This window comes from Dendrobates tinctorius, unplaced genomic scaffold (genome assembly GCF_039654945.1).
Source record: "Dendrobates tinctorius isolate UK_male_01 unplaced genomic scaffold, ASM3965494v1 ptg000031l, whole genome shotgun sequence".
Lineage (NCBI taxonomy): Eukaryota > Metazoa > Chordata > Amphibia > Anura > Dendrobatidae > Dendrobates > Dendrobates tinctorius.
Window position 1 is genome coordinate 21,750,777 of NW_027361699.1, and position 25,165 is coordinate 21,775,941.

The following is a 25,165-nucleotide window of genomic DNA, read 5'->3' on the forward strand; positions in this document are numbered from 1 at the left end:
ATATATGTGACATCAAGAATAAACGTGATACACCGGTGGCCCGTCATATGAACGAAGTACATGGTGGACGCTTGAATAAAATTACATTCAGTATGATAGAACTGGTCAAACCAAAAATAAGAGGGGGGGATTTGGATAAGATCATACAAAGACGAGAGGCTGAATGGAGTTTCAGGCTTCAGTTGAATGAGTGTCTATCATATGCTTGTTTTATTTAAATATCTGACTGTGCTGGTTTTTTGAATTCTTGTTTTGGCTATTTCCCTCTGTGTGTTATGGATTTATGCCGAGAAGCTACATGCATGTAATATAATTACTTGAACATGCTCCTGATTGTGGGATTTTGTATCTTAATCATAGAATCAGAATCATAGAATCATAAAATCGTAGAGTTGGAAGGGACCTCCTGGGCCATCTGGTCCAACCCCCTGCTCAAAGCAGGATTCGCTAAATCATCTCAGTCAGATGTCTGTCCAGCCTCTGTTTGAAGACTTCCATTGAAGGAGAACTCACCATGATTGATGGTTCTCTTTATATATATATATATATATATATATCCTTTTGGAAGAAAACTAGGCATGCTCTACTCCCTGAAGGTTAATCCTTCCTGGTTGAAATGTATACATCAATATATAGATATCCTTTATGTGTTTGGTCCTTATGGATACTGTTTTCTATATGTACAATTAATCTGGACTTCACTTATGAACTCTAAAAAGAGATGTCTATTGTGCATGGGTATTCTGATGTGGTTATCTATTATCATGGTTACCGCTTATCCACACGCGCCTGCCTGCATCTGCTATTATATATTTTTTGCTAACGGTATATTGTATATCTGAGGTCCACTAATAAGCCTGAGTAGGTGAGAGACTCTACTGTGTATGATCGCTAATTTTATGGAGCCGTAGGCTATTAAAAATAGAGGTGATGACAGTCAAGTGATCGGAGCTTTGAGTTCCCGAAACCGGAAGTGACTGGAGCGTACCCTGTGAGTCCCTGGAGCGCTTGGGGCTGAGTTGTGGAACGCACGCCAGCATGGACCGCAGGTGAAAGGGAAGTGGGGCATGTAGTAACTGTATGACCTGGATGTGATACCGCCGACCATAGGTGGGCGGAGCTTATTAAGGCGATTGATCAAACGGGGGTTATTTAAATCCCCCTTATATGACCGCCGACTATGCCTAGCATCATCATGGCATCCGGCATCTGTATCATGCATTCCTCCTGATGAACCGTGTGAACGGGGAAACGCGTCGGGATGGCCTTGGCATACGCTAAGTCCTGATTATCTATACTCATGTATTTTGCTTTGTTTAAAAGCTTTTGTGTTTCTATGGCTGAGGAGTTACCTGTTTGATACCCTCAAACGTGATAAAAGTTTATTGAGTATTGGGGGATACTGTTACCCATGGATATGAGTATGTTGTGTCTTTAAGACTATTTTATCAGATATTTGCCATTGATGCAATTGGTGGCTTTTTTGTGTGTTTTGGCTTTTGTCTTTTGTTTTTGTCTGCCAGTCCTAGGTAGTGAGCCTACTTTATGAAATGTTGCATATTATATAAGGATCTATTCCTTTCATTTCTTTTCTTTGCTATAATGTTTTCCCACCTATATTTATAGGGTTATATCAGGGGAGAGAGGGACAGTCCACATTGAGTTGGGGCGCCAAAAATTCGTTTCTTAGGGTGCCAACCTCTACGGCAAGGAAGGAGTCAGTTGAGGCATATTGTAGGCTTTTGGCAGGCAGGTTTTTAATATAATTTTTGCATTTTTTTTTTTTATTACCCTCCACATTGGGTTAGGTGCTTTTTACAAAGAAAAATTAAAAAATTGTTTTTAAGGGAAATATATGTTCACTACATGATTGCATTTTCCTAGACAAATTTTGGTTTAAGTGAGTCTAGAAGAATATGGGAATCATATTATGGACCGAAAACATATTGATCTGCAATATACATGAGTCCTAGGACCAGGTATACTGTAGACGTGGTAGAAACTTTCTTGTGCGAATTTAGCTGCAAATCCACTTCAAAATTTGCATTTTTTTTATTTTTTTTATCTACTTGTGATGCAATGCGTGCAATAGGAATTTTTGGTGTTTTATAGGCTTACACATCACCAGTACTTATTGTTATAGGGAACCTGTCATTTCTGATTAGGCCATTATGCCACAGATATAGGGTTAATTCACAGGTTGACAGTGTCCTGAAGGTGGCTGGCCACCGTACTGAAAGTGTGGCATCCGGGAGAAAATTAACTTTATTTCTCCCATGAGCTGCCGGCTTTCAGTTATGCAGGCGTATCCCAGAGCAATTACAGTCACCACTCGGAGCGCTGAGAGCAGCGGTTGAAAGCACGCCCCAGCACTGACTGACAGCCAGCTCAGCAGTGCATCAATGCATTTCCTTACTCTCATTGAGAACACATGCTCGCTTAGCTGAGCCAAATGTTCATGTGTATAGGTGGGTCAGAGGTAGTTGTCAACCAAATGACTGCTTGGCAAACAGTGATCTAAGATGTATAGGTATCCTGACCCTGAACTCAGAATTTCCTGATAGGGACCAAGCTTGGCCACCTTTATACAAGTGCACTTTTCACAAAAGAGCCGCTAATGTCATTCAAAATATATTTACATAATTCTGCATATTCTCATAACTGGAGATATGGGGGGATCAAGCAAAAAATGTAAGGCACACAGTCCGGTTCTCCTCTTTCTGAAGTGTCTAATGCTAACCCAGAAAATCGAGTTAAAAAAAAATATTTAGGCCCCGATTCATTATTTGCATTTTTTTTGCAATTCACTTTTCTGTCTTATGGTAGTTGTTGCTTTTTTTTGCCTAAAATTCTTCAAAATGGAGCACATGCTTAATGAATTTTGAACAAAGTCAAAAAATTTTCTTTATGTTTGTCTATAATCTATTTTGTGACTTAACACAAAAAGTTCCACGTTTCTCAAAAAAAACACAAAAGATGTGCCAAAAGTTTTTTAAAAAATTAACAAATTATGGCGTATCTAAAATCACTTCAGTGAGGACTGGCGTACATCTGTGACAAACACTGACTTTTCAAAAAAGCTGCAAATGATGAATCAGGTGTAAACATCGGGAAACCTGAAACTCTAACCACATAGTAAAAAAAACAGGTGAACACATACCAAATAGACTTCAGAAAAGACGCAAGTGGAAAGAATATGGCGCAAACAAAAAAATAAGGGGGTAAAACCCTGAAAGTGCTGCAAAATGCCGCAAATGCAATACTGAATAGGGCCCTTTGTTTCATCATCTCTCTCTAAAACCTCTCTCTAAAACTAACTACAACATTGTGGAACCTGCACTGTTTTAATCATGTTTTTCCAAGATTCGACCCACTGGCGCACATACATTTGCTCATAGTACAAAAATATTATCACAAATAAAAAGCAATAAAATGTGAAATTTAAGATATCTCTTCCAAGAGGCACATGGATATTTTGGAGCAGAGCACTGCCGTATGTTAACAAATGAAGTCATTTGGATGTGACGGGGATCGTACAGTATTTGACTAATGTTTTTTTCTGGCCTCGCTTTATTTGTTATTCAAACTTGCCTTTATGCTAGTGAAAATAAGGAAGGAACTTGACTGCCAACACCCAGTATATCCTGGAACACACGTAGACAGAGCGCCCCAGCAGATTAACAGCAGGGCTGTGGTTAACACACTCTGTGGCATCTCACCGTATTATCTCTCGGCTCCAACTGTAGCACAGCATGGGCATGACAGACAAAGCGAACATACAGGAAGGGCACACAATCGAGAAGATAAGTGCCGGCTAGTGCAATGTTGCATCAATAGTCTACCTAACACAGCATTTTAGATGTGAAAAAGCTAGGTCAGGATGAAAAGCGGGTGGTGCGCACAGCACTTTATGAAGGCTCTATTTTGTTATATAGGTCACTGATCAGAGTCCTTTTAGCTTTTTGGATTAACTGCCTCAACAAACTGTTGTTCCATCATTCAGGATCCATGACAAAGCAGCTCTGGACTGAATACAGAAGAAGTTAGACATTTCATTTTGATGTCACCTTTATAACAAACATCACAGCGATACCTCTCCTCTCACAAATATACGTGCACTAAATCTAACCTCTTCCCCGAAGCCTGGGACAGTGAATTTAATTCTATGGCTACTGTACTTCCCTCTCAGCCTTATCTCGCTCATATGTGAAAACAACACTTTTGGGTGATTGCTATATATTAGGGGAATTGTGTAAGCAATTCTGCCACATATGACTAAAGAATGGGTTTGTCCGGTTTTGGTGTAAGAATTGATTTGTAATACATTTTTGGAGACTGAGGATCTGGCTTCTGAAAAGCTGAGTAATCTGCTGTTGTCATTTGATATCTACATAACCCATGAAATGTCATAAGCCTTGTCAGCTGAACCAACAGACAGGTTCTTTCGACAGTTCTTTGTTTCCTATGAGAGAGTCGCTGCCAGACATTTCTGGTGGCAGCTTTCTTCAGGGAGAACCAAAGGATCGGCAGTCTGAAATCAGACATGATGTATTCTTATCTCTCCTGACCATTCATCTGTCCGGGGCCCCCTTACAAATTAGACTGTAGAACAAACCTGTCGATATCAATGGTTTGGCCATAATTGGTCAAGGGTTCAGATGGCTGATTTCATGGTCTGTATATGACCACCATGCCCATACTGACCATGGGTCTTATCCCAAACCTGCATATATACTTAAAAAGGCTATATATTCAGGTCAGTCGACTCGTGGTAAGTCCAGTCATTGCGGTCCATATATGGACCATGAAATACACCCATCTGAACTCGATCTTAGATAGAATTCACATCATGTTCCGTTCCATGAGGAGTACTTTGTAAGGGTTTTCGCTTGAATAGCTGAAAAACAGTATTTAGATGCTTACTGGTCTTAGCCATTCACATGAATTAAACTAAAATATTAAACTGTTGACTGTGTTTGGCCCCCTATTCCAGTAGTGACCACGCTATTGTGCAGGTTAAAAAGACTGACAATGCTGATAAGTCCAAAGTTTCTTATTTTAGACACCATTTGCCTTATTCAAGAAATGTCTACATCAGAAAATGTCTAGATACCCCTTTTTTTGCTATTCAGTCACAAGTCTTCGACAAAGTGTTGAGTTTGAGCAAAAGGTAATGTGAATATTTATAGAGGGAGGTCCCAAGTTGGCGCATCTTATACATGAGGCATCATCACCAACATTCTAACACTGGAGCTTCTCAATGTGTTGATTGTGCTTCATTATGACTACTTTAAAAATGAAAATCATGGCGCTAATGTGAACAAAGTGTGTAATCCTTTATTCACAAAACTTATGGCATGAGATAATAAAGAATGAAGATAATGGAAATATAAACACAAACAATAAAGGCTGAACGCTGTTATTATGTAGCTATTTTCTATTACCAGCATAAGGCAATATTAGAACAACTTCATGAAGGATTAGATATTGCTGTGTGTTTTAAAGCGTATATATATATATAGATAGATAGATATGGGCTGTAAGGCATGACTTACTAAGTAGACATCAAAGGCATCATTGTCATTGTCCATTTCTATTGTGCTCTGCTCTGATGTTTGGTATGCGCTGTCTTCTAGAGTGAATGTAGAACTTGACGGTAGTCCTCTCCTATAAACAGAAAATAAGCAATAAATTAGAAAATAGTTAATCCGGCAAACAGCTACATTGTTTTTATCTAATTTATTTGGTATTGATATGATTGAGTAATTATGCATCCACAACCATTGAGATTGAAATGTGCCCCATTGAATTTTCCTTAGTGCTGAGCTTATTGTATAATGACAGTGTTATGGACTCATCATCTGATCTATGTAATGGTGCACTTACAAGTGATGATTGTGTGTCGGTTCCTCCCCAAGCTCCGTTTCTACCAATGTTTATATGCTTTATAAATGATGGGTGCAGCCTGTGGGTGGTTAGATGTGTGAGTGGGTGGATCAGGGATGAGGCTGGGTGGATCAAAAGAAATAATATAGATTGTAAGGTATGAACCACATGTCACCATAAGCACATAATATCTATTATAGACTAATAGACCAGAAAGGTATAGAGATTACAATGCTGCTAGGAAGCTTTCATGGTCATTAATGTAAATGCAGACCCATACCATCTCTAGGGCTATACTTCAACAAAGGGGTGGACCAGAGTAGACAACCGTCCAGAAAGTCCAGGACAATCCTAAAAATAGGGCACTCTTTTGCCCTGTCTGTAATAAAATTTGCGGTATCTGTGATTTTTTTCTGAGGCTGAAGAAAGTTTTACAGATTTTTTTTACTGTAATTATCATCATTTTACAGTTTACAGTGAATGCAGCTGATGTCTTCTCATCAGAATTATGGGCTGTAGGCTTGTATCACTTATAATCATAATCATTTTTGATGGTTTTCCAAAGTGTGTGTAAAAAATACTGTCTGTCTGTGAATTTTTGATCAGTTGTCCAGAAAAAAATAAAAAGAGAAATTGGCAACCCTGGGGCGGACTGTATAGGGTTGGACTGGGGTGCCAAGGACTCGCCAGTAACCAACTCAGGACCCTATTTTTCAGCTACATGCAAATGTGACATTATCCTCAATCAGAAATGAATATAACAATGAACTGTGTAGATTGTTAAATTTATATGATGCTGCATTTGTCTATACATAGTGATTCAAGTATATTGTGCCAAGTACGGCTCAAATATAGTGGGGAAAAAAGTATTTAATCAGCCACCAAATGTGCAAGTTCTCCCACTTAAAAAGATGAGAGAGGCCTGTAATTGACATCATAGGTAGGCCACAACTATGAGAGACAAAATGAGAAAACAAATCCAGAAAATCACCTTGTCTGATTTTGCAAGATTTATTCTGCAAATTATGGTGGAAAATAAGTATTTGGTCATTAACAAGAGATCATTTCAATATTTTGTTATATATCCTTTGTTGGCAATGACAGAGGTCAAATGTTTTACTTATTTATTTTACTCATTTATATAGTGCTATTAATTCTACAGCGCTTTACAAACATTATCAGCATTGTCTAAATTCCCTATCAGAATGTCTTTGGGAGGATACCGGATGACCCGGAGGAAACCCACGCAAACACGGTGAGAACATACAAACTCCTTGCAGATGTTGTCCTATTTCGGATTTGAACCCAGGACTGCAAGGCTGCAGTGCTAGCCACTGAACCACCGTGCTGCCCAAGTCTTCACCTTCAACGTTTTGTAAGTCTTCACAAAGTTGGCACACACTGTTAGTGGTATGTGGACCCATTCTTCAATACAGATCTCCTCTAGAGCAGTGATCATTTGGGCCTGTCACTGGGCAACACGGACTTTAAAATCCCGCCAAAGGTCTTCTAGGGGGTTGAGATCTGGAGACTGGCTAGGCCTCTCCAGTACGTTCATATGCTTCTTACGAAGCCACTCCTTCGTTGCCCTGGCGGTGTGCTTGGGATCATTATCATGCTGAAAGACCCATCCATGTTTCATCTTCAATGCCCTTGCTGATGGAAGGAGGTTTACACTCAAAATCTCACGATACATGGCCCCATTCATTATTTCATGTACACGGATCAGTGGTCCTGGTCCCTTTGAAGAGAAGCATCTCCAAAGCATGATGTTGCGACCTCCATGCTTCACAGTAGGCATGGTGTTCTTTGGATGCAACTCAGCATTCTGTCTCCTCCAAACATGAAGAGTTTTGTTTCTACCAAACAGTTCTACTATATACTCTTCTGGATAATACAAATGCTCTCTAGCAAACTTCAGATGGGCCTGGACATGTATTGGCTTAAGCAGGGGGACACGTCTGGCGCTGCAGGATCTGAGTCCCTGGTGGCGTAGTGTGTTACTGATGGTAGCTTTTGTTACGGTGGTCCCAGCTCTATGCAGGTCATTCACTAGGTCCCCATGTGTGGTTCTGGGATTTTTGCTCACCGTTCTTGTGATCATTGTGATCTTGCGTGGAGCCCCAGCTCGAAGGAGATTATCAGTGGGCTTGTATGTCTTCCATTTTGTTATTATTGCTCCCACAGTTGATTTCATCACACCAGGCTTGTTGCCTATTGCAGATTCAGTCTTCCCAGCCTGGTGCAGGGCTACAATTTTTTTTCTGGAGCTTGGAGTGTGACTGTTTGAGGTTGTGGACAGGTGTCTTTTATACTGATAACAAGTTCAAACAGGTGCCATTACTACAGGTAGTCAGTGGAAGATAGAGGAACCTCTTAAAGAAGAAGTTACAGGTCCGTGAAAGCCAGAAATCTTGCATGTTTTTAGGTGACTAAATACTTATTTTCCACCATAATTTGCTAAATAAATCTTGCCAAATCAGACAAGGTGATTTTCTGGATTTGTTTTCTCATTTTGTCTCTCATAGTTCTGGTCTACCTATGATGTCAATTACAGGCCTCTCTCATCATTTTAAGTGGGAGAACTTGTAAAGAGGGTACTGGCCCAGTCTTGCACAGGGGCCCACCAGAGGATTTTCCTGTTATCCTGTGGGCCAGTCCAGGCCTGGGTGGACAACGCATTGGAGGAATCTGTGCATCTGCAATGGAGCCCATGAAGTGAGGTGGCCAACTTCTATCTCCAGATCAGCAAGCAACTTCAGTCACAGACACACTATTGAACTGCAAAGGGCCCATATTCTATTCTTGCACCAGGTTATTTTTCTGTCTGTGTCCGCCTCTTCCTCAACACAATAGATTTCTGTTCTTTGCTGCTCTTTATGTCTCAAGAATGTATACATTTCCCACCAACCACTGACATTGCACGCTTCTGAAGTCTGCTGTCTATAGCGGTTGCTAAAAAATATGAACAATAAAATCAGTCTGCGCAATAACACTGCTCAGTTACTTACTGCTCCATTCACTGCCAGGAGGCAACACAGGAGCCGCAATGTACAGAATGAACACCCAGAGTAAATATCTCACAACAGCTTTAGCACCAGCAAATGCCACTGAGGCCGATAACTGATACCCCAGCAGGAATGAATCGATAATCTCCTCCATTTCCTCTCACTGACAAATTGTTCCAAAAGCATTCTGGTTTTGTATTGTTTCGCAGGAGCAGTGGTTGGAATGTGAAACAACACAGGTCATCATAACCAAAACTTATGCGTTATGGCCTATTTATTCTCATCATATTCACAAAACCTTCCACCATTGTAGAATTAATTTCTACCATGTTCTAAAACTCTTTTTGTTTCTGCTCCATTCTAGTTTCAAGATATCAGCTTGTTGTCAGTGAAATAGAAAAAACCCTCTTGTTTCCATTTCGAGGTTGAAAACCTGTGCACAGTACTGCTCAGCCAGCTGAAGGTTTCTTTCAATGGATCAGTGAATGGAATTTCTTTTGAGCTTAACAGATCATGAAAGTTCATGAATTCCAGACTGATTTTCTCTTACCTACAAAAGACCTGACCAGGTCTGTACGGGTTAAAAATGTCATTTTGAGTCTTTTAGGGCAGAAAGTATACAGTACGTATGTCGTGTGTTCCACATGATCAAAAATGGCATACAGTGGTAAGTGTCACAAATAATGGCCTTCACCAAACTGGTAAGAAAGAGTGAACAACCATCATTCCCTCCACTGAAACATAAGATGGCAGCCAAATTTATACATATGGCCCATTTCCCATAGTGAATCTAAAAGGCTGCCTGTGTTCCAATGTATGAAGGAAAGAAGAGAACTCTTTATTATAAAGTGAGGAACATTTACTTACTTGAGGCCAGACAACCTCTCTAAAAGACTATGATAATGGATTTCATGATTTTTCTGGTATACTAATGTTTTCTTTTAGACAATGGTAATAGGGAAATTACTTTGAATAATGAAAACCCATAAAAACGACCTTGTATCCAAGGGCATATCAACAGTGAGTGCAGAGGTTGCAGACGCACCCGGACTGTGGAGCCTAAGGGGGCCCAAAAGGTTCCTTTAGCTCATATAAGGAGGCCACCTGATAGTTGGAGGCCTTGGAGATATTGCATATCAGCCCGATGAAATTCACGGTATGCAGCTATGCCACTGCTTGTATCCCAATGGTCACTTTTGCTGCCAGAAGTTTACGGATATGATTCTAGATAAATATGATGATTTGTGCACAGAAGTAACTATCTAATTCTAACGAGTGAAACAATCCACAATGAAAGTCCATAGACCATTCTAATGGTGTACTTAGATATCACCTAGTCAGTTTATTGGTTTACTTGTATAGTTCCAAAAGCAATGGGTGAAAAAAGACAGTTCAAGTTCCATACACATACACATATATATATATATATATATATATATATATTTGTGCTCGAACGTTTACATACCCCAGCAGAAATTTTGATGTTTTGGCCCTCTTTTCAGAGAATATGAGTGATAACACCAAAATGTTTTCTTCACTCCTGGTTAGTGGTTGGGTGAAGCCATTTATTGTCAAACTACTGTGTTTTCTCTTTTTAAATCATAATGACAACTCAAAACATCCAAACGACCCTGATCAAAAGTTCACATACCCTGGTGATTTTTGCCTGATAACATGCAGAGAAGTTGACACAAAAGGGTTTGAATGGCTACTAAAGGTAACATCCTCACCTGTGACCTGTGACAAATGCCAGGAAAATTGACAAATGTTCGGGATGCAAAGAAAACCCACAAATAACATCAGCTGAAATACTGGACTCTCCGAAAACTAGCGGTGTGGCTGTTTGAAGATGCACAACAAGGAGGCACTTGAAGACCCTTGAGTGGCATCCTACTTTCATAAGCCAATTAATTTTGTAAAACAGGGGGCACCATAATCCCATTTTTCTGCTATAGGCATAAAGAAGCATAGAGTTGCTTTTCTGGTCTGCAGGTTTGGGTTTTATAAAGCGGTCCCAAGTTTCACCCTTATGCAGGTCTCTGTTCAAAATGTCCCTGTCTCATGATAGGCTCATCTTAATGGGACACATACGACTGAGTTTGCTTCAGCATCTTGTGCAGTACAGCAAGAATCAACATTGTAATTAAGTGTGACACTCTAAGTGCAGGAAAAAGCCGATTGCGTTCATTCACTTTGGAGGCTATTGAGTCGTCTAGTGACGTAACTACTGTATTAGCTCTGAATCTATTCCCAGCTGGTACAATGTTTCTGCAAGGCAAAGGTCTGTATTTATGGGCCAATATCTGACCCTCCCTTAGTAAACAGAACATAATAGTTCAACATGAACTGAAACTGCTGTACTCATAGGAGATTGTCATCTCACGCCACTCAACACTGGGAAAGTTTTCTCGTATAGGTGATTTCTCAAACATGTTATGTATCAAAACCGACAAATAACTAATATAACCTAAACGGTACATACATAAAGTATGGTCATAATGCTGCTACATGTACAATCCACTCAAAAGACAAGGGGTTGTTCCTCTGCCTGAAGAAATAAGGTTCAATCTCCAGAGGAGACAGACCTTCTTTACCATAAGAACTAATAATCTGTGGAATAGTCTACCTCAAGAGCTTTTCGAAACAGGAAACGTTGATGGTTTAACAACAAATGCTTAGAAGAAAATAACATAAATGATTAAGCAAATGTGAATGTTTGGTCCAGTATATGGACACTTGAGATCAGGAAGGAAAGATTTGGGGTGGACTAGATCATGCATTGTGACCCTTCCCTATGTCCTTTGCCATCCCTCTGTTGAACGTTATAGACATTTGTCCATTTTCAACAGTATGAAATATGTAACTATATTTATAACAATTCATATTTGTATTATTACTGTTTTCAAACTACACATTTAGACGAAATTCATGTTTTTGAAGATTTCTGTATAAATGAATTTATATATTTATCTATCTATGAAAAAGTATATACTTAATTCACCAATTTATATCTATCTTGATATGTTTTATGGTTTTGTACATATTTACTATTAAAGATGGATCGGATTAATTGTTACACATCCTTTATGCATTATATGACATTTCTTGGCACAAACCGAGCTCCAAAAAATTGAAATTGGTACAAAATCTTCCAAAGAGTGGCAAACAACTTGTCCAACAACTTTTGGACAGTTTTATTAAGCCTAAAGCCAAAATTAATGGTGCCAATTTTGGTCCAAATCTACATCTGTTCATGGGAGGCGTATATTTCATTTTCTGATTTTTGGACAGTCCGTAAATGCATTTATTAGTCATCTTTTAATAAATTTGAGGAAATTTGCTTCAATTATATTTTTTTAGAAGTGTAAAACACCAATATTAATAAATCCGGCCCACCGTTTGCACCTTACTCAACACATAGATGTGACCTGAATGAAAAATAGTATTGCTTCACGGGAAAAATGTGACTTAAAGGGTTAGGCCGGTTTCACACTAGCGCATTTTCAACGCGCGCACGGCCGGGGGTAGCTCCGCCCCCGATCCGGCTCTCTGCCCGGCGTGCCCGCCCCTTCCTTGTAGCGCCGCCTCCTAGCGGACAGCGGCGCCTGCGATCGGCGCACCCTATCTTTAGCATAGGGTGCGCCGATCGTGCGCAGGCCGTGCGCTAGTTGCGCTTTGACCTGCGCTGCGCACTTTTGACGGTGCGCCGTGCACGCCAAAATGCGAAAAGTTTGATTTTGGCGCGCACGGCGCACCGTCAAAAGTGCGCAGCGCAGGTCAAAGCGCAACTAGCGCACGGCCTGCGCACGATCGGCGCACCCTATGCTAAAGATAGGGTGCGCCGATCGCAGGCGCCGCCGTCCGCTAGGAGGCGGCACTACAAGGAAGGGGCGGGCACGCCGGGCAGAGAGCCGGATCGGGGGCGGAGCTACCCCCGGCCGTGCGCGCGTTGAAAATGCGCTAGTGTGAAACCGGCCTAAAAAGGAATCTGTCAGCAGGTTTTTGCTACCTCATCTGAGAGCAGTATGAGGTAGGAAAAGAGACACTGATTACAACACTGTAAAACTTACTTTACTGGGTAAAGCAGTTGTGACACAGTCATAGTTTTTAGATGTATCGTGCAGCAGAGCTGATAAAGCTAACCCCACCCACACAGGCTCTCTGTGTACATTGTCTATGGACGGAAAGTTGCTTATCGAAGGAGGGGGCGTGGTCAGACCAGGGCTCATGTGTGCTGTAGTCTAGGCACTAATAATCTCCTGGTGATAACATTCCTTGTAGAAAAACAACAGCACACAGCCTGGTAAGTGACACATTCCTGAAATCGGTGTCTCACCCCCTATCTCATGCTGTCCTCAGATTACATAGAAAAAACCTGCTAACAGATTCAATTTAAAACCAGTCTTTTTGATTTCCTTGTTTAGTACAGCATCCATTACTTATAAGCAGATCTTGACAGAACTACATTTTTGAGTGTTACAATCCTGGGACAGTTACTGTACATTGAATTGAACTAACTTAATTAAAAAGAGTGATTTCCCTTTAAGTGCCTTCTTAAATGCCAGGTCTGTGCACATTCCTGAGTAAGTGACTCTCATCACTAGGAGTGTTGTTCTGCCAACAAATACAGAAGTCTCTGCGGTCATATATTGACAGACAAGTATGACAGTGATCCTTATTCCTATCCTAAATTGTTTTGTGGCATAGCTTTCCTGGCAGATTCTCGCTATATGGTTTCCATGCCAACTACTGAGGTTTCTGCAAACAGGAGAACATTTTGTTTCAGAAGTCTCTTCTTTCCTGGAGGATTAGGTCTGTGAAGTTAATTTAATTTGGATAACAGGCAGCATCCCTTGGAGAGCTGCTGTCAGGTAGTCTCTAGCTCAGGAGTGTTTCTGAGACAGTCAGTCCTTTTTTGGAAATGTATCATGATTAATCCCTCGCACGTCATTGATCTCTTTTTATGAGCCATCTGGAGTGAGATGTTAAATATTTAAAGGGATTTTGATATCCCATCTGAGAGCAGAATGATATAGGGGTATAGACCCTGATTCCAGCAATGTATCACTTACTGGGCTGCTTGATGCAATTTTGATAGAATCACTGTTTTATCTGCTGTACATCTAGCAGTGCTCTGAATGCTGAGGTCTGTATAACCTCAACCACACCACTGATTGGCAGCTTTACGTGCACACTGTGCATAGGTAAAAAGCTGTCAATCTGTAGTGAGGGTGGGTTATATAGAGCTCATGAATATGGAGGACTACATGGTATCAGGTTTACTAGTCCTCTAGTGACAAAACACTGATTTTATTAAACCCACAGCAAGCAGCCCAGTAAGTGATACATCACTGGAATCATGATCCCTGTCTCTATATTATGTTGTTTTCAGAATATGTAGCAACAATCTGGTGATAGATTCCCTTTAATGTACCATCCAGCTTATTATTAGCCATTTTCAAACCTCTCTTATGCGGTCAGGTATTATTTGCACAAAGCATAACACATTTTACCTGACTATTAGAGTTGTCCTGCGGTGTTTGCCTAACATGACAGTAAAATGTATGTGATCATCATTCTTTGTCTACTCTTTACAATTATTAATTAGAAATGCTTCTGAAACCGCATGAGCGTACCGATTAGCAAAAAGTGGTTTAAAAATAGCCCAGAAATGAATACAAAAAATGACAAATCTCACCAAAATTTTACAGAAAGTTCCAGCATTCTAAGAACGTGGATATGCTACATTATTACATGTTACAGTAAGCGTACAGCAAAAATTTTTATTTATATTTTTTGGTTTGAGAAGGTTCCAGCGGTTTTTGAAGTCTGACTTTATGCGAGTCGAAATGTGTGGAATTTATAAAAATTACTTTAAGTGGTGAGCAACTGGATATGAATGATAGCGCACTGATCCGTGGCGGACGTGGGGCACTTTATCCCCGTTACAGAACAGAGTTGCACGTTGGATGTTCGACCACCGCTCCATTGATTCTCTATGGGGCTGCTGGAAAAAGCCAAGGGAATGAATGGAACTCTTGTGAAGCACCATTCTAATAGGCATAGATATGTCCGCCCCCGATTCGGATGGGTTTCTTATTCATGTGGGAGAACTAGATGAATCAAATAATTGTATTTTCACAAGAGCTCAACTATATATTTTGTTGGGTTTGAGGGGATCACACAACATACAAATGTAATAGTTCTTAAAAAGTGATCATTATTTATAAACAGGGCATAGAACTTAATAAAATATATATTTCATATGAGGATATTTCTGCTTTAGATGTTCCATGTGTCCACGTGAATACGGTTCTCAAGGTGGAGTCTGATGGAAAAAAATCATTTTCAGAATGAGGTGCTGACTTATCCTGTGCAAGTTCTTCCGATCATTAGAAGGGTCCATCTGGGTGACATTCTGTCATTTCATACTGCCATATGTTTACAGTCAGGGTATTAACTTATGGCCCGTTACCTGCTAGAATAGCGAATCGTGTCTTCGTGGTGATACTGATCATCAACGTACAACGAGGAAGATGATATTGTTGTTGCTAAGGAATCAGCTTCAAATAAGGATGGAGTGCTTGGCACAAGGTCAGGTCGTTGCCTTGAATTTAACGCTGTAGAGAGGAAGAAAGACAGTTTCCTATATTATAGCTGTCTTAAAAGGGGTTATCCCACATCTGAAAGAACACAAATAAAAATGGCAAATGCTATAAAATAAACACTACTCAAATCCTCCATCCTCCTCTGATCCACCAGCTGTCCCCCTCTTCTTCATTAACAAGCAGCCAGCACTTGACCGCTGCCACCACTCGGTGATCTTAGTGGTCACATGCTGTACTTCAGGTATCACCGCTCAGGACTGAGCCATGATGCCTAGAAGTATAAGAAGGGACTGTAGGAGCCAGGGCCGGCCCAAACGTATAGGCGAACTAGGCATCCGCCTAGGGCGCCGACCCAAAGGGGGCGCCAGAGAAAAAATAGAAAAAATTATAAAAAATCTTTTCAAAAGGCAAAAAGTTTTAGGGATGGAAAGAAAAGTGTACATATTTAAGGGCAAATATGACGCAAGAGAGGTTGGTTGGGTTGGCAACAATTTCGATAGAATCTGAAGTTGCTAAACAAATGAATCTCGGTGACTTAGTGTCATCCTTTTAAAAAAAAAGGCAAGGAAACAAAAATTTTAATTACCTATGGTCGTTTTTGTTTTGTGCTATTGATTACTTTGTATATATTTGTCCTATACAGCTTCTCAGAAGATTAAAGAGTTAGGAGAGAGTTAATCATTGTTGTTGTGGGTTATTTTGCTCCTAAATTTATATCCCAAGTTTTCATCTACTGCCAAGAATAGCAGGGGTGCAACAAAATAGTTTCGCCTAGGGCGCCGTAATCTCTCGGGCCGTCCCTGGTAGGAGCCATTGATTGGCTGTAGCGGACATGTTCTGGTGCTTGTAAAAAAGACTGGCAAGACCATGGATGCATCTGTGCTGGATTGGTGGAGGGTAGAAGGGACAAGTAGGGTTTCTTTTTTTATATAGAGTTTCCGATAGAAACACTTATCGCTTTTCTCCTGAAAATCTTAGTATTTTACTGTAGAATTTGCAGCAACCTTATTTTCTGGCCAAAAGTACTTTATAATAAAACTACTACATTGTGTTATGCTGAATTCAAAGCCCGAGGGGGAGAATGAATTCGCTTTGGCGTCATTTAAATCCACGTGTCGCGCACCGCTCTGCTTTAGGCATAACATGGAGCAGCAGCTTTGTGTGGAATGTCCACTTTAAAAATAATGAAGTCATACAACTCATTGGAATCTACTGAGAACTAGGGTTTGAATATGCCGACAGACGGCGAGGTAGCTACTCGAGCGTAAGTACAATGTACATATTAATGATTCAAGTATGTTGAAATGATTGAAGGGGTTTTCAGACTTTGGAAAACCTCTGACCTTGGACGCATAGAATTAAAAAAAAAAAACCATACCTTTCTTTACTCACCATCCACAAGTCCAGCGCTTAGTCTCCGTCATTGCGCCTGTTGTCAGTTATTATCAGCAGCACTGATGTCACACCAAACAGTGATCTCAGTCACTCTGCCCGAGTTGACAACAAGAGCTGCTCAGAGTCGCTGTGCTCACTGACTGGCTGCAGCGCCATTGTTCTGACTTCAGTGCTACAGAAAATAACAGACACCAGGATACTGTAAGTGACAGAGACTCAGCGCTGGAGCCATGGCGGGTGAGTAAAACAAAGTTTGATTTTTTTTTTTAATAAAATTGAAGCTAAGGGCAAGGGTTTACCGACACTGTAAAACCCCTCTAAGGTATCTTAAAGTTCTCTAGATACTTGAGGATTTCTAGAACCTGGTTAGTGTCTCATTAGAAAAGTAGCAGGGCTGTCATTTTGACAGTTAAGATATTAAACTAACTTCATCATGCCAAACAAGCTCGGCAATGGGGGCAAACAACGCTATCACCAAATCTCAACCGGAGACAGAAATATGAATGGGGCAACTTGGGAGTCGAAGAAAGAAATAAAGTGGAAAGCTCTGTCCTTGTTAATATCATGATTATTGACGTTATTGGAATTAGTATCTTACCCTCTTCATCCAGACTGGTAAAACTCTGACCTTCAGTCATTTTTTTGTTTTTCTCTTTCTCATCCATTGACTCCTGTGTGTTGGCAGACAGTATATCCTGTTGTGATGAGGCCTTCAAAGCCGGGATAGAATTGCACCGCCGCTTCGAGGGTGATGACTTTATAGCTGAAAAATGAAATTTTGATATTGCAAACTTTTTTTTCCCCAGTTTTGTGGTGTTATGTATCATAGATCATTTATGTCTTTTCACTTAATTATGTAAAATGATTTCATATCACATTGTGCTACATAGCAACTTGAAAAAATATACTGTAGTGAGACTGACTGACCAAATAGGTCACATGCTAACCATAAAGTTGGCATAGGCAGTAATGACGAACATATGCTTATTAACTTTCTTACAGTTCATTTGACTAATGAGCTATAATAAACCAATAGCAGATAGTGCACTTAACAAATATCATCTGAACTAGTGTGTGCGAGACTTCTAATATGTGACAAGTGAAGAAATTATATAAAAAAAGGCTAGCATTAGAAATGTGAAAAGGTAACAGTACCTGGAATGATACCTTAATAGATTAAAATAAGGTACAAGGTGAATGTTCAGTAAGATTAGAAAAAAATCGCCTCTTATAAAATTATCAGATGGCTCAAAACATATCTAACATTTGAATCAGTAAATAAATAAAAGAATTCACCGCGCAATACTGAGGTATAAGGAAATCCGAATATACGGATACTCACTGAGTGGTGTGAGACAAATCTCGAGGTCAGAGTTGTTTCCCGATGGTAGGGATGCTTCACAATGTTTTGAAATCCGTATATAGGAATAACTGCTGGATGATTTGGTAAAAAAGAAAATTTTCAATTGAACTGTGCAGTAGAAATCATAACAGGCTGATCCCTGGTCAAATGATACTCACTCAAGTATGTCCAGGTCTTGTCATGAATAGTACTGGGGTCAGATTAAGGTGCATTGGTAAGATAGATCAATTATAAATTGAGGATATAGCAAGGAAAACCAATAGTAGTAATGTCATGTACAGCCTGGGGTAAATATCATTAGTAAATGAAGGCTGCACTTACTGAGCAATGAAATGACACAAGCTCTGCCCCCACCTCCCGCCGCCCTTCTCAGCATCGCTTCTGGCTGGAGCACGCGAGGTGCCGGCGCCCCTCGCGCTGATACAGCTGCTGCAGGGACAGCTCTCCAGTGGAGCTTCACTACACAGCTTGCCTCACCGAGCACCAGCTACCCCAAGTAAGTGCACCAATCCATCACCTTGGTTAAGCAGCGCACAGCCTGTCACTCACTTTCATTTACCACACAGGGTCTGGGCTCCAACCGCCATCCATATAAACACACAGAAAGAAAGGAGTCTATATCCATATTGTAAAATCATCTCACTATTTTATTGGATAAATAATATCACAAATAATTTTGCAACGGCCCCCGGAAGAAGCCCTTGCGAAACGCGCATCGGGGCACAGCGTGCAGATCTTTCCGACAGCCATGGGTAAGAGACAGTGATTGGGGTTACAACCTACTGACAGATAGGGGAGGGATCAGTAAGGTTATGTGCACACCTCACTGAGGGTTTATCACACCTCCGCCTACTCTTGTGTTGTGGGGCCTTGTATATATTGTAGCACTGGCAATATACATAACTAAATACCCTATTGTCTGGAATACTGCACTAGTGTTGCACCTTGGTCTCTCATATCTTTACTCTGCCGTGACTTTGCACTATCTTTCTGTCTTAAATGTGTGATATTATTTATCCAATTAAATAGTGAGGTGATTTTACAGTATGGATATAGACTCCTTTCTTTCTGTGTGCTTATATGGTTGATGGAGTTTTCCTGTTGCTAATGCTAGGTGGTGATGGTGGTATTGTCCCGACTACTACCTTTATTATGATTCTTGCCATTGAGATTTTGTATTATTCCCAACCGCCATCCATCTGGATCAATCAGGGTCCATTAGCAGATCTATTCAGCCCAACACCTCGCTCTATCAGTGGGCACAGACTGCTACCCGGCTACCCACCTATAGCGCTTTGTTTCCAGCCGCTCCCTTAAGGAATTAACCATTCAATTCCACATGTCATTTCATTGCTCAGTAAGTGCAGCCTTCATTTACTAACGATCTTTACCCCAGGCTGTACATGACATCACTACTATTGGTTTTCCTTGCTATATCCTCAATTTATAAATAGATCTATCTTACCAATGCACCTTAATCTGACCCCGGTACTATTAATCACAGGACCTGGACATACTTGAGTGGGTATCATTTGACCAGGGATCAGCCTGTTATGATTTCTACTGCACAGTTCAATTGAAAATTTTCTTTTTTACCAAATCATTCAGCAGTTACTCCTATATACGGATTTCAAAACATTGTGAAGCATCCCTACCATCGGGAAACAACTCTGACCTCGAGATTTGTCTCACACCACTCAGTGAGTATCCGTATATTCGGATTTCCTTATATCTCAGTATTGCGCGGTGAATTCTTTTATTTGCTGATTCAGCTCTTTTTAATAGGCACTGGCACAGAGCCTGTTATTCACCAGCCGCATCTGTGATCACTTGCACATTTTTTAAGTGGACTAGCGCCAGTGTATCAATTGGTATACTGTATATCTAACATTTGATTGCAGACCCTGTAACTGGACGCCCCTACCGGTTATTAGCCTTCTTTTATAGTGGTGTCATGGGTACGGGTGGCTAGTTTAATGCCCTGTACTCCTTGCATATGTTCCTGGTAAAAGCGGGTATATCCCATATGTTGTGTAATGTTGATATACTGTGTATTGCATTGTACCTATCTCTATGTGTTGAGGAGACATAGGGATAGTGTAGGATTTACATCAGTAGGGGGGGCACAATAGAATAGGATAGAGATTAGTTAGACCAATAGGATTTGTCTGGTTAGGAGGGGCTAGGAAAGAGTAGTTGGGGAGCTTCCTGGAGTTAATTAGTGTCAGCTGGGAGCAAGTAAAGTTGTTTGCTGAAAATGAGCTTGGACTCTGACTATCATTGTGCGGTGCTGAGAGAAAAGGAACCCTGGCAGTGTGGAATGGATGTATGGGATATCCATGTATGGGATATCCATAGGATGTGCAATAATTGTATAGAAGCTGCGTGTCCTACCAATGAGACCTGCATCTATCTCGAAAATGGGGCGCTGAACAAGTACTGCTGTCAGTCGAGAGATGGTCAGAATTCTTTCATTTGTATAAGAATTAAAACCACCGATCCATTTACATTAGCGCGCGTCATGGCTCCATTCTCAAGATAGGTACATGTCCCATCGGTGGGATCTGCATCTACTATACATGTATGGCATATCCTGTGAATATGCTGCAAATACAGTGGGGAAAAAAAGTATTTAGTCAGTCAGCAATAGTGCAAGTTCCACCACTTAAAAAGATGAGAGGCGTCTGTAATTTACATCATAGGTAGACCTCAACTATGGGAGACAAACTGAGAAAAAAAAATCCAGAAAATCACATTGTCTGTTTTTTTTTCATTTTATTTGCATATTATGGTGGAAAATAAGTATTTGGTCAGAAACAAGCAATCAAGATTTCTGGCTCTCACAGATCTGTAACTTCTTCTTTAAGAGTCTCCTCTTTCCTCCACTCATTACCTGTAGTAATGGCACCTGTTTAAACTTGTTATCAGTATAAAAAAGACACCTGTGCACACCCTCAAACAGTCTGACTCCAAACTCCACTATGGTGAAGACCAAAGAGCTGTCAAAGGACACCAGAAACAAAATTGTAGCCCTGCACCAGGCTGGGAAGACTGAATCTGCAATAGCCAACCAGCTTGGAGTGAAGAAATCAACTGTGGGAGCAATAATTAGAAAATGGAAGACATACAAGACCACTGATAATCTCCCTCGATCTGGTGCTCCACGCAAAATCCCACCCCGTGGGGTCAGAATGATCACAAGAATGGTGAGCAAAAATCCCAGAACCACACGGGGGGACCTAGTGAATGAACTGCAGAGAGCTGGGACCAATGTAACAAGGCCTACCATAAGTAACACACTACGCCACCATGGACTCAGATCCTGCAGTGCCAGACGTGTCCCACTGCTTAAGCCTGTACATGTCCGTGCCCGTCTGAAGTTTGCTAGAGAGCATTTGGATGATCCAGAGGAGTTTTGGGAGAATGTCCTATGGTCTGATGAAACCAAACTGGAACTGTTTGGTAGAAACACAACTTGTCGTGTTTGGAGGAAAAAGAATACTGAGTTGCATCCATCAAACACCATACCTACTGTAAAGCATGGTGGTGGAAACATCATGCTTTGGGGCTGTTTCTCTGCAAAGGGGCCAGGACGACTGATCCGGGTACATGAAAGAATGAATGGGGCCATGTATTGTGAGATTTTGAGTGCAAACCTCCTTCCATCAGCAAGGGCATTGAAGATGAAACGTGGCTGGGTCTTTCAACATGACAATGATCCAAAGCACACCGCCAGGGCAACGAAGGAGTGGCTTCGTAAGAAGCATTTCAAGGTCCTGGAGTGGCCTAGCCAGTCTCCAGATCTCAACCCTATAGAAAACCTTTGGAGGGAGTTGAAAGTCCGTGTTGCCAAGCGAAAAGCCAAAAACATCACTGCTCTAGAGGAGATCTGCATGGAGGAATGGGCCAACATACCAACAACAGTGTGTGGCAACCTTGTGAAGACTTACAGAAAACGTTTGACCTCTGTCATTGCCAACAAAGGATATATCACAAAGTATTGAGATGAAATTTTGTTTCTGACCAAATACTTATTTTCCACCATAATATGCAAATAAAATGAAAAAAAAAAACAGACAATGTGATTTTCTGGATTTTTTTTTCTCAGTTTGTCTCCCATAGTTGAGGTCTACCTATGATGTAAATTACAGACGCCTCTCATCTTTTTAAGTGGTGGAACTTGCACTATTGCTGACTGACTAAATACTTTTTTTCCCCACTGTATATAAGATGGCAATATTCCAATATTGGAAGATGGAGATAAATTTCTAAAATCTTTCCCTGATGTCCTCATATTTTTCAAACAATGTATTTTTATAATCCAAATACAATAGCTTTGGTGAGAAAATAAGGACTAAAAATAAGTTCAGTCTGTTTTAATATCGCCTAAACTAATTTTTGGATATAGGTGTAACGTGAAACCTCTTGGCCTCTATGCAAAATCTTGAAGAAAGCCACCCACAAAGCATATGTTTATAAGCCCACGTTCACACGGTCAGTATTTGGTCAGTATTTGACCTCCGTATTTGTAACTCAAAACCAGGAGAGGAACAATCAGAGGAAAAATATAATAGAAACACGTCACCACTTCTGGATTTATCACCCTCTTGTTTTGGCTCACAAATACTTATCAGATACTGAGTGTGTGAACATGGCCAGACATTTGTTATTACGGGGAATAAAACTCTAATAACAAAGCATAAAAAAAGTGCAGCATTTTCGTGCCAACATTTTGTTTGTTTTTTTTTTTTTTGCAGCAGAAAACACTGCTGCAAGTACTCGACGTGTGAACGTACCCTTACAGGTGAACAATATGAAATGTATACAATATTGCATAGGACAATTTTGGCATTTAGATATCCCATCGCTTTTATCTGATACGTTTCAGAATTAACAATGCAATCGCCGTCGTCTCTTACCTTGGACTTTCTTGAAAACTCTGGAATTCATAAACTTTAAAAACCTATCTGCATAAAAACTTGGCCTATGGACTGACACCGTGTCCTAGAAAAAAAACCAAGGAGCGTTCATGTTATAAAACAGTAAATCCTGCTAATGCAAATTCCTCTGATAAGCCCATGGGAACAGTTTCCCCCAATGAAATTCTTATGAGAGCAAATCCTGTTATACAAGATTTTCACTCAACTCCCTGAAGGACTTTTAGAAAGTAAATCCAGTGTACTGATTTAACAGGGGGAATAAAGCCCATCCACCTCGCAACAGGTAGAACGTGTTATATTGGCGCACACAACTGTGCCCTCTTTTGACCCATGAAGAAACATTTAAGTTATTATTAATTATTATCTAAATATGTTTTAATGTTAAGTGTAATTTGTAGAATGGTCAAAGCATAATGGAAACTGCGCTGTGAGCTTTATATTGAGATGGAAACCCTTCCACGAAGAACCTCTCCTGGCAATTCAAGGGAATGTTGTCATACAAGGTGTGCTTGGAGGACAAATGTTTGCCCATGTCACCCCTATAACTGAATGTTCATATTCATGAATATTCATGCCTTCAAGAGTCAACATTACAATACCTAGTGCTTAGGACTAAACCGCCAAGCCTACAGAAAGAAGAGGACCCCTGTGCAAGTGCAATGTATGGGCCCTTCGCAGAGCAATAGCTCATCATAATGCACTGTTCCACCTGCTTTAGAAGTGGAAATGGGCCCCATTATCTCTCGGGCCCAGGTTATACCAATGATTTGTCTGTCCCTATCCAAGCCCATAATACAAGTTTCTGTCTTTGTACACATCCAATATCACTTTAAGATATTCTTAGAAGTGGATAATATTATATATATATATAAAATACTGTACATTCATGATGCAAAACATGATTTCTTCCTAACACTTCATAATATTGAAGATCTCCCAAAAAACAATGTCTCATGAAGTAAACCCCTTTATAACAAGAATGCTTGAATCAGCTGATTGATGCCAATTCTGATTCTCCATTCACTGGTGACCAGCTGTTATCACGAGAAAAGCCACATCCGGCAATACATTTCCCCTGCACCGGCTGGTACAGTGGTAATGCAATAACACAAGCAAGCCATATATCATTATACATGAATGGGGTGGGCTCCCCAGTGCAGTGACCTTTCATAGGCAGGGGCCCAGAGCAGGGTATCCATGTCTATGACGTCCATATGTGGTGAGAATGCATGTGGACAGGGGGTTTTCTAAAACTACCCCTTTAGTTAAGTACATTTGAATCCAATTCCGATAAGTGCGTCACAGAGACTAAATGAAAGATTAACTGTCATTTTAAATTCTATTTCATAAATCAATAGTACACTTGGAAATAAGTAATTTCGTAATATATGTTGTCAGAAAAACCTGCTTTTTTCTCCTCCTGGAACTGAACATTCACTCTCAATTCATGAGAAAAATCTGTATTTGGTGAAGACTGATTTTCCCATTATTGAGATAGGAAATGACAGATAGTGCTCATAAAGTTCCATGGAGGGGAAGGAGCTAGAGGTAGACACAGACATTCTGCTTAACGTTCTCTTAAAGTGACAGTCACACTTCTTCATAGAACTTTGAGAGCAACAAATGTCATCTACTCTCTTAGTAATAGGAAAGTCTGTCTTCACTATATACAGATTTTTACTGTGAATTGAGAATTTTGAGAATGAAAGGAGGAGAAAAAAGCAGACTTCTGTGATAAGATCTATTACAAAGTTTCTTATTTTCATATGTAGTATTGATATAGGAAATAAAAAAGTAAAACAACATAATGACGATCAACTATCTACAGCTTAGGTAAATGGTTTAAATGTTTTTTTTTTGTTTGTTTAGCTTCGTGATTACTCACCCCATCGTAAACTAAGGCTTTCCATGAATGTTCCAATTTCTTTATTAACCTAAAGACCAAACAGTAAATGATTCCAATGT

The 25,165-nt window shown here is 40.3% G+C and overlaps 1 protein-coding gene across 1 annotated transcript in view; it reads right to left on the bottom strand.

Moving 5' to 3' along the window:
- PIP5K1B (phosphatidylinositol-4-phosphate 5-kinase type 1 beta) overlaps nt 1-25,165 on the bottom strand; it is a 218,475-nt gene that overhangs the window by 16,499 nt on the left and 176,811 nt on the right. The window contains exons 10-14 of the mRNA XM_073572250.1: nt 25,086-25,134; nt 23,180-23,264; nt 17,496-17,660; nt 15,370-15,514; nt 5,556-5,667 (exon numbers count right to left, since the gene is read on the bottom strand). Of these exons, the coding sequence (XP_073428351.1) occupies nt 5,556-5,667; nt 15,370-15,514; nt 17,496-17,660; nt 23,180-23,264; nt 25,086-25,134 (556 nt within the window). The remainder of the gene's footprint in view (nt 1-5,555; nt 5,668-15,369; nt 15,515-17,495; nt 17,661-23,179; nt 23,265-25,085; nt 25,135-25,165) is intronic.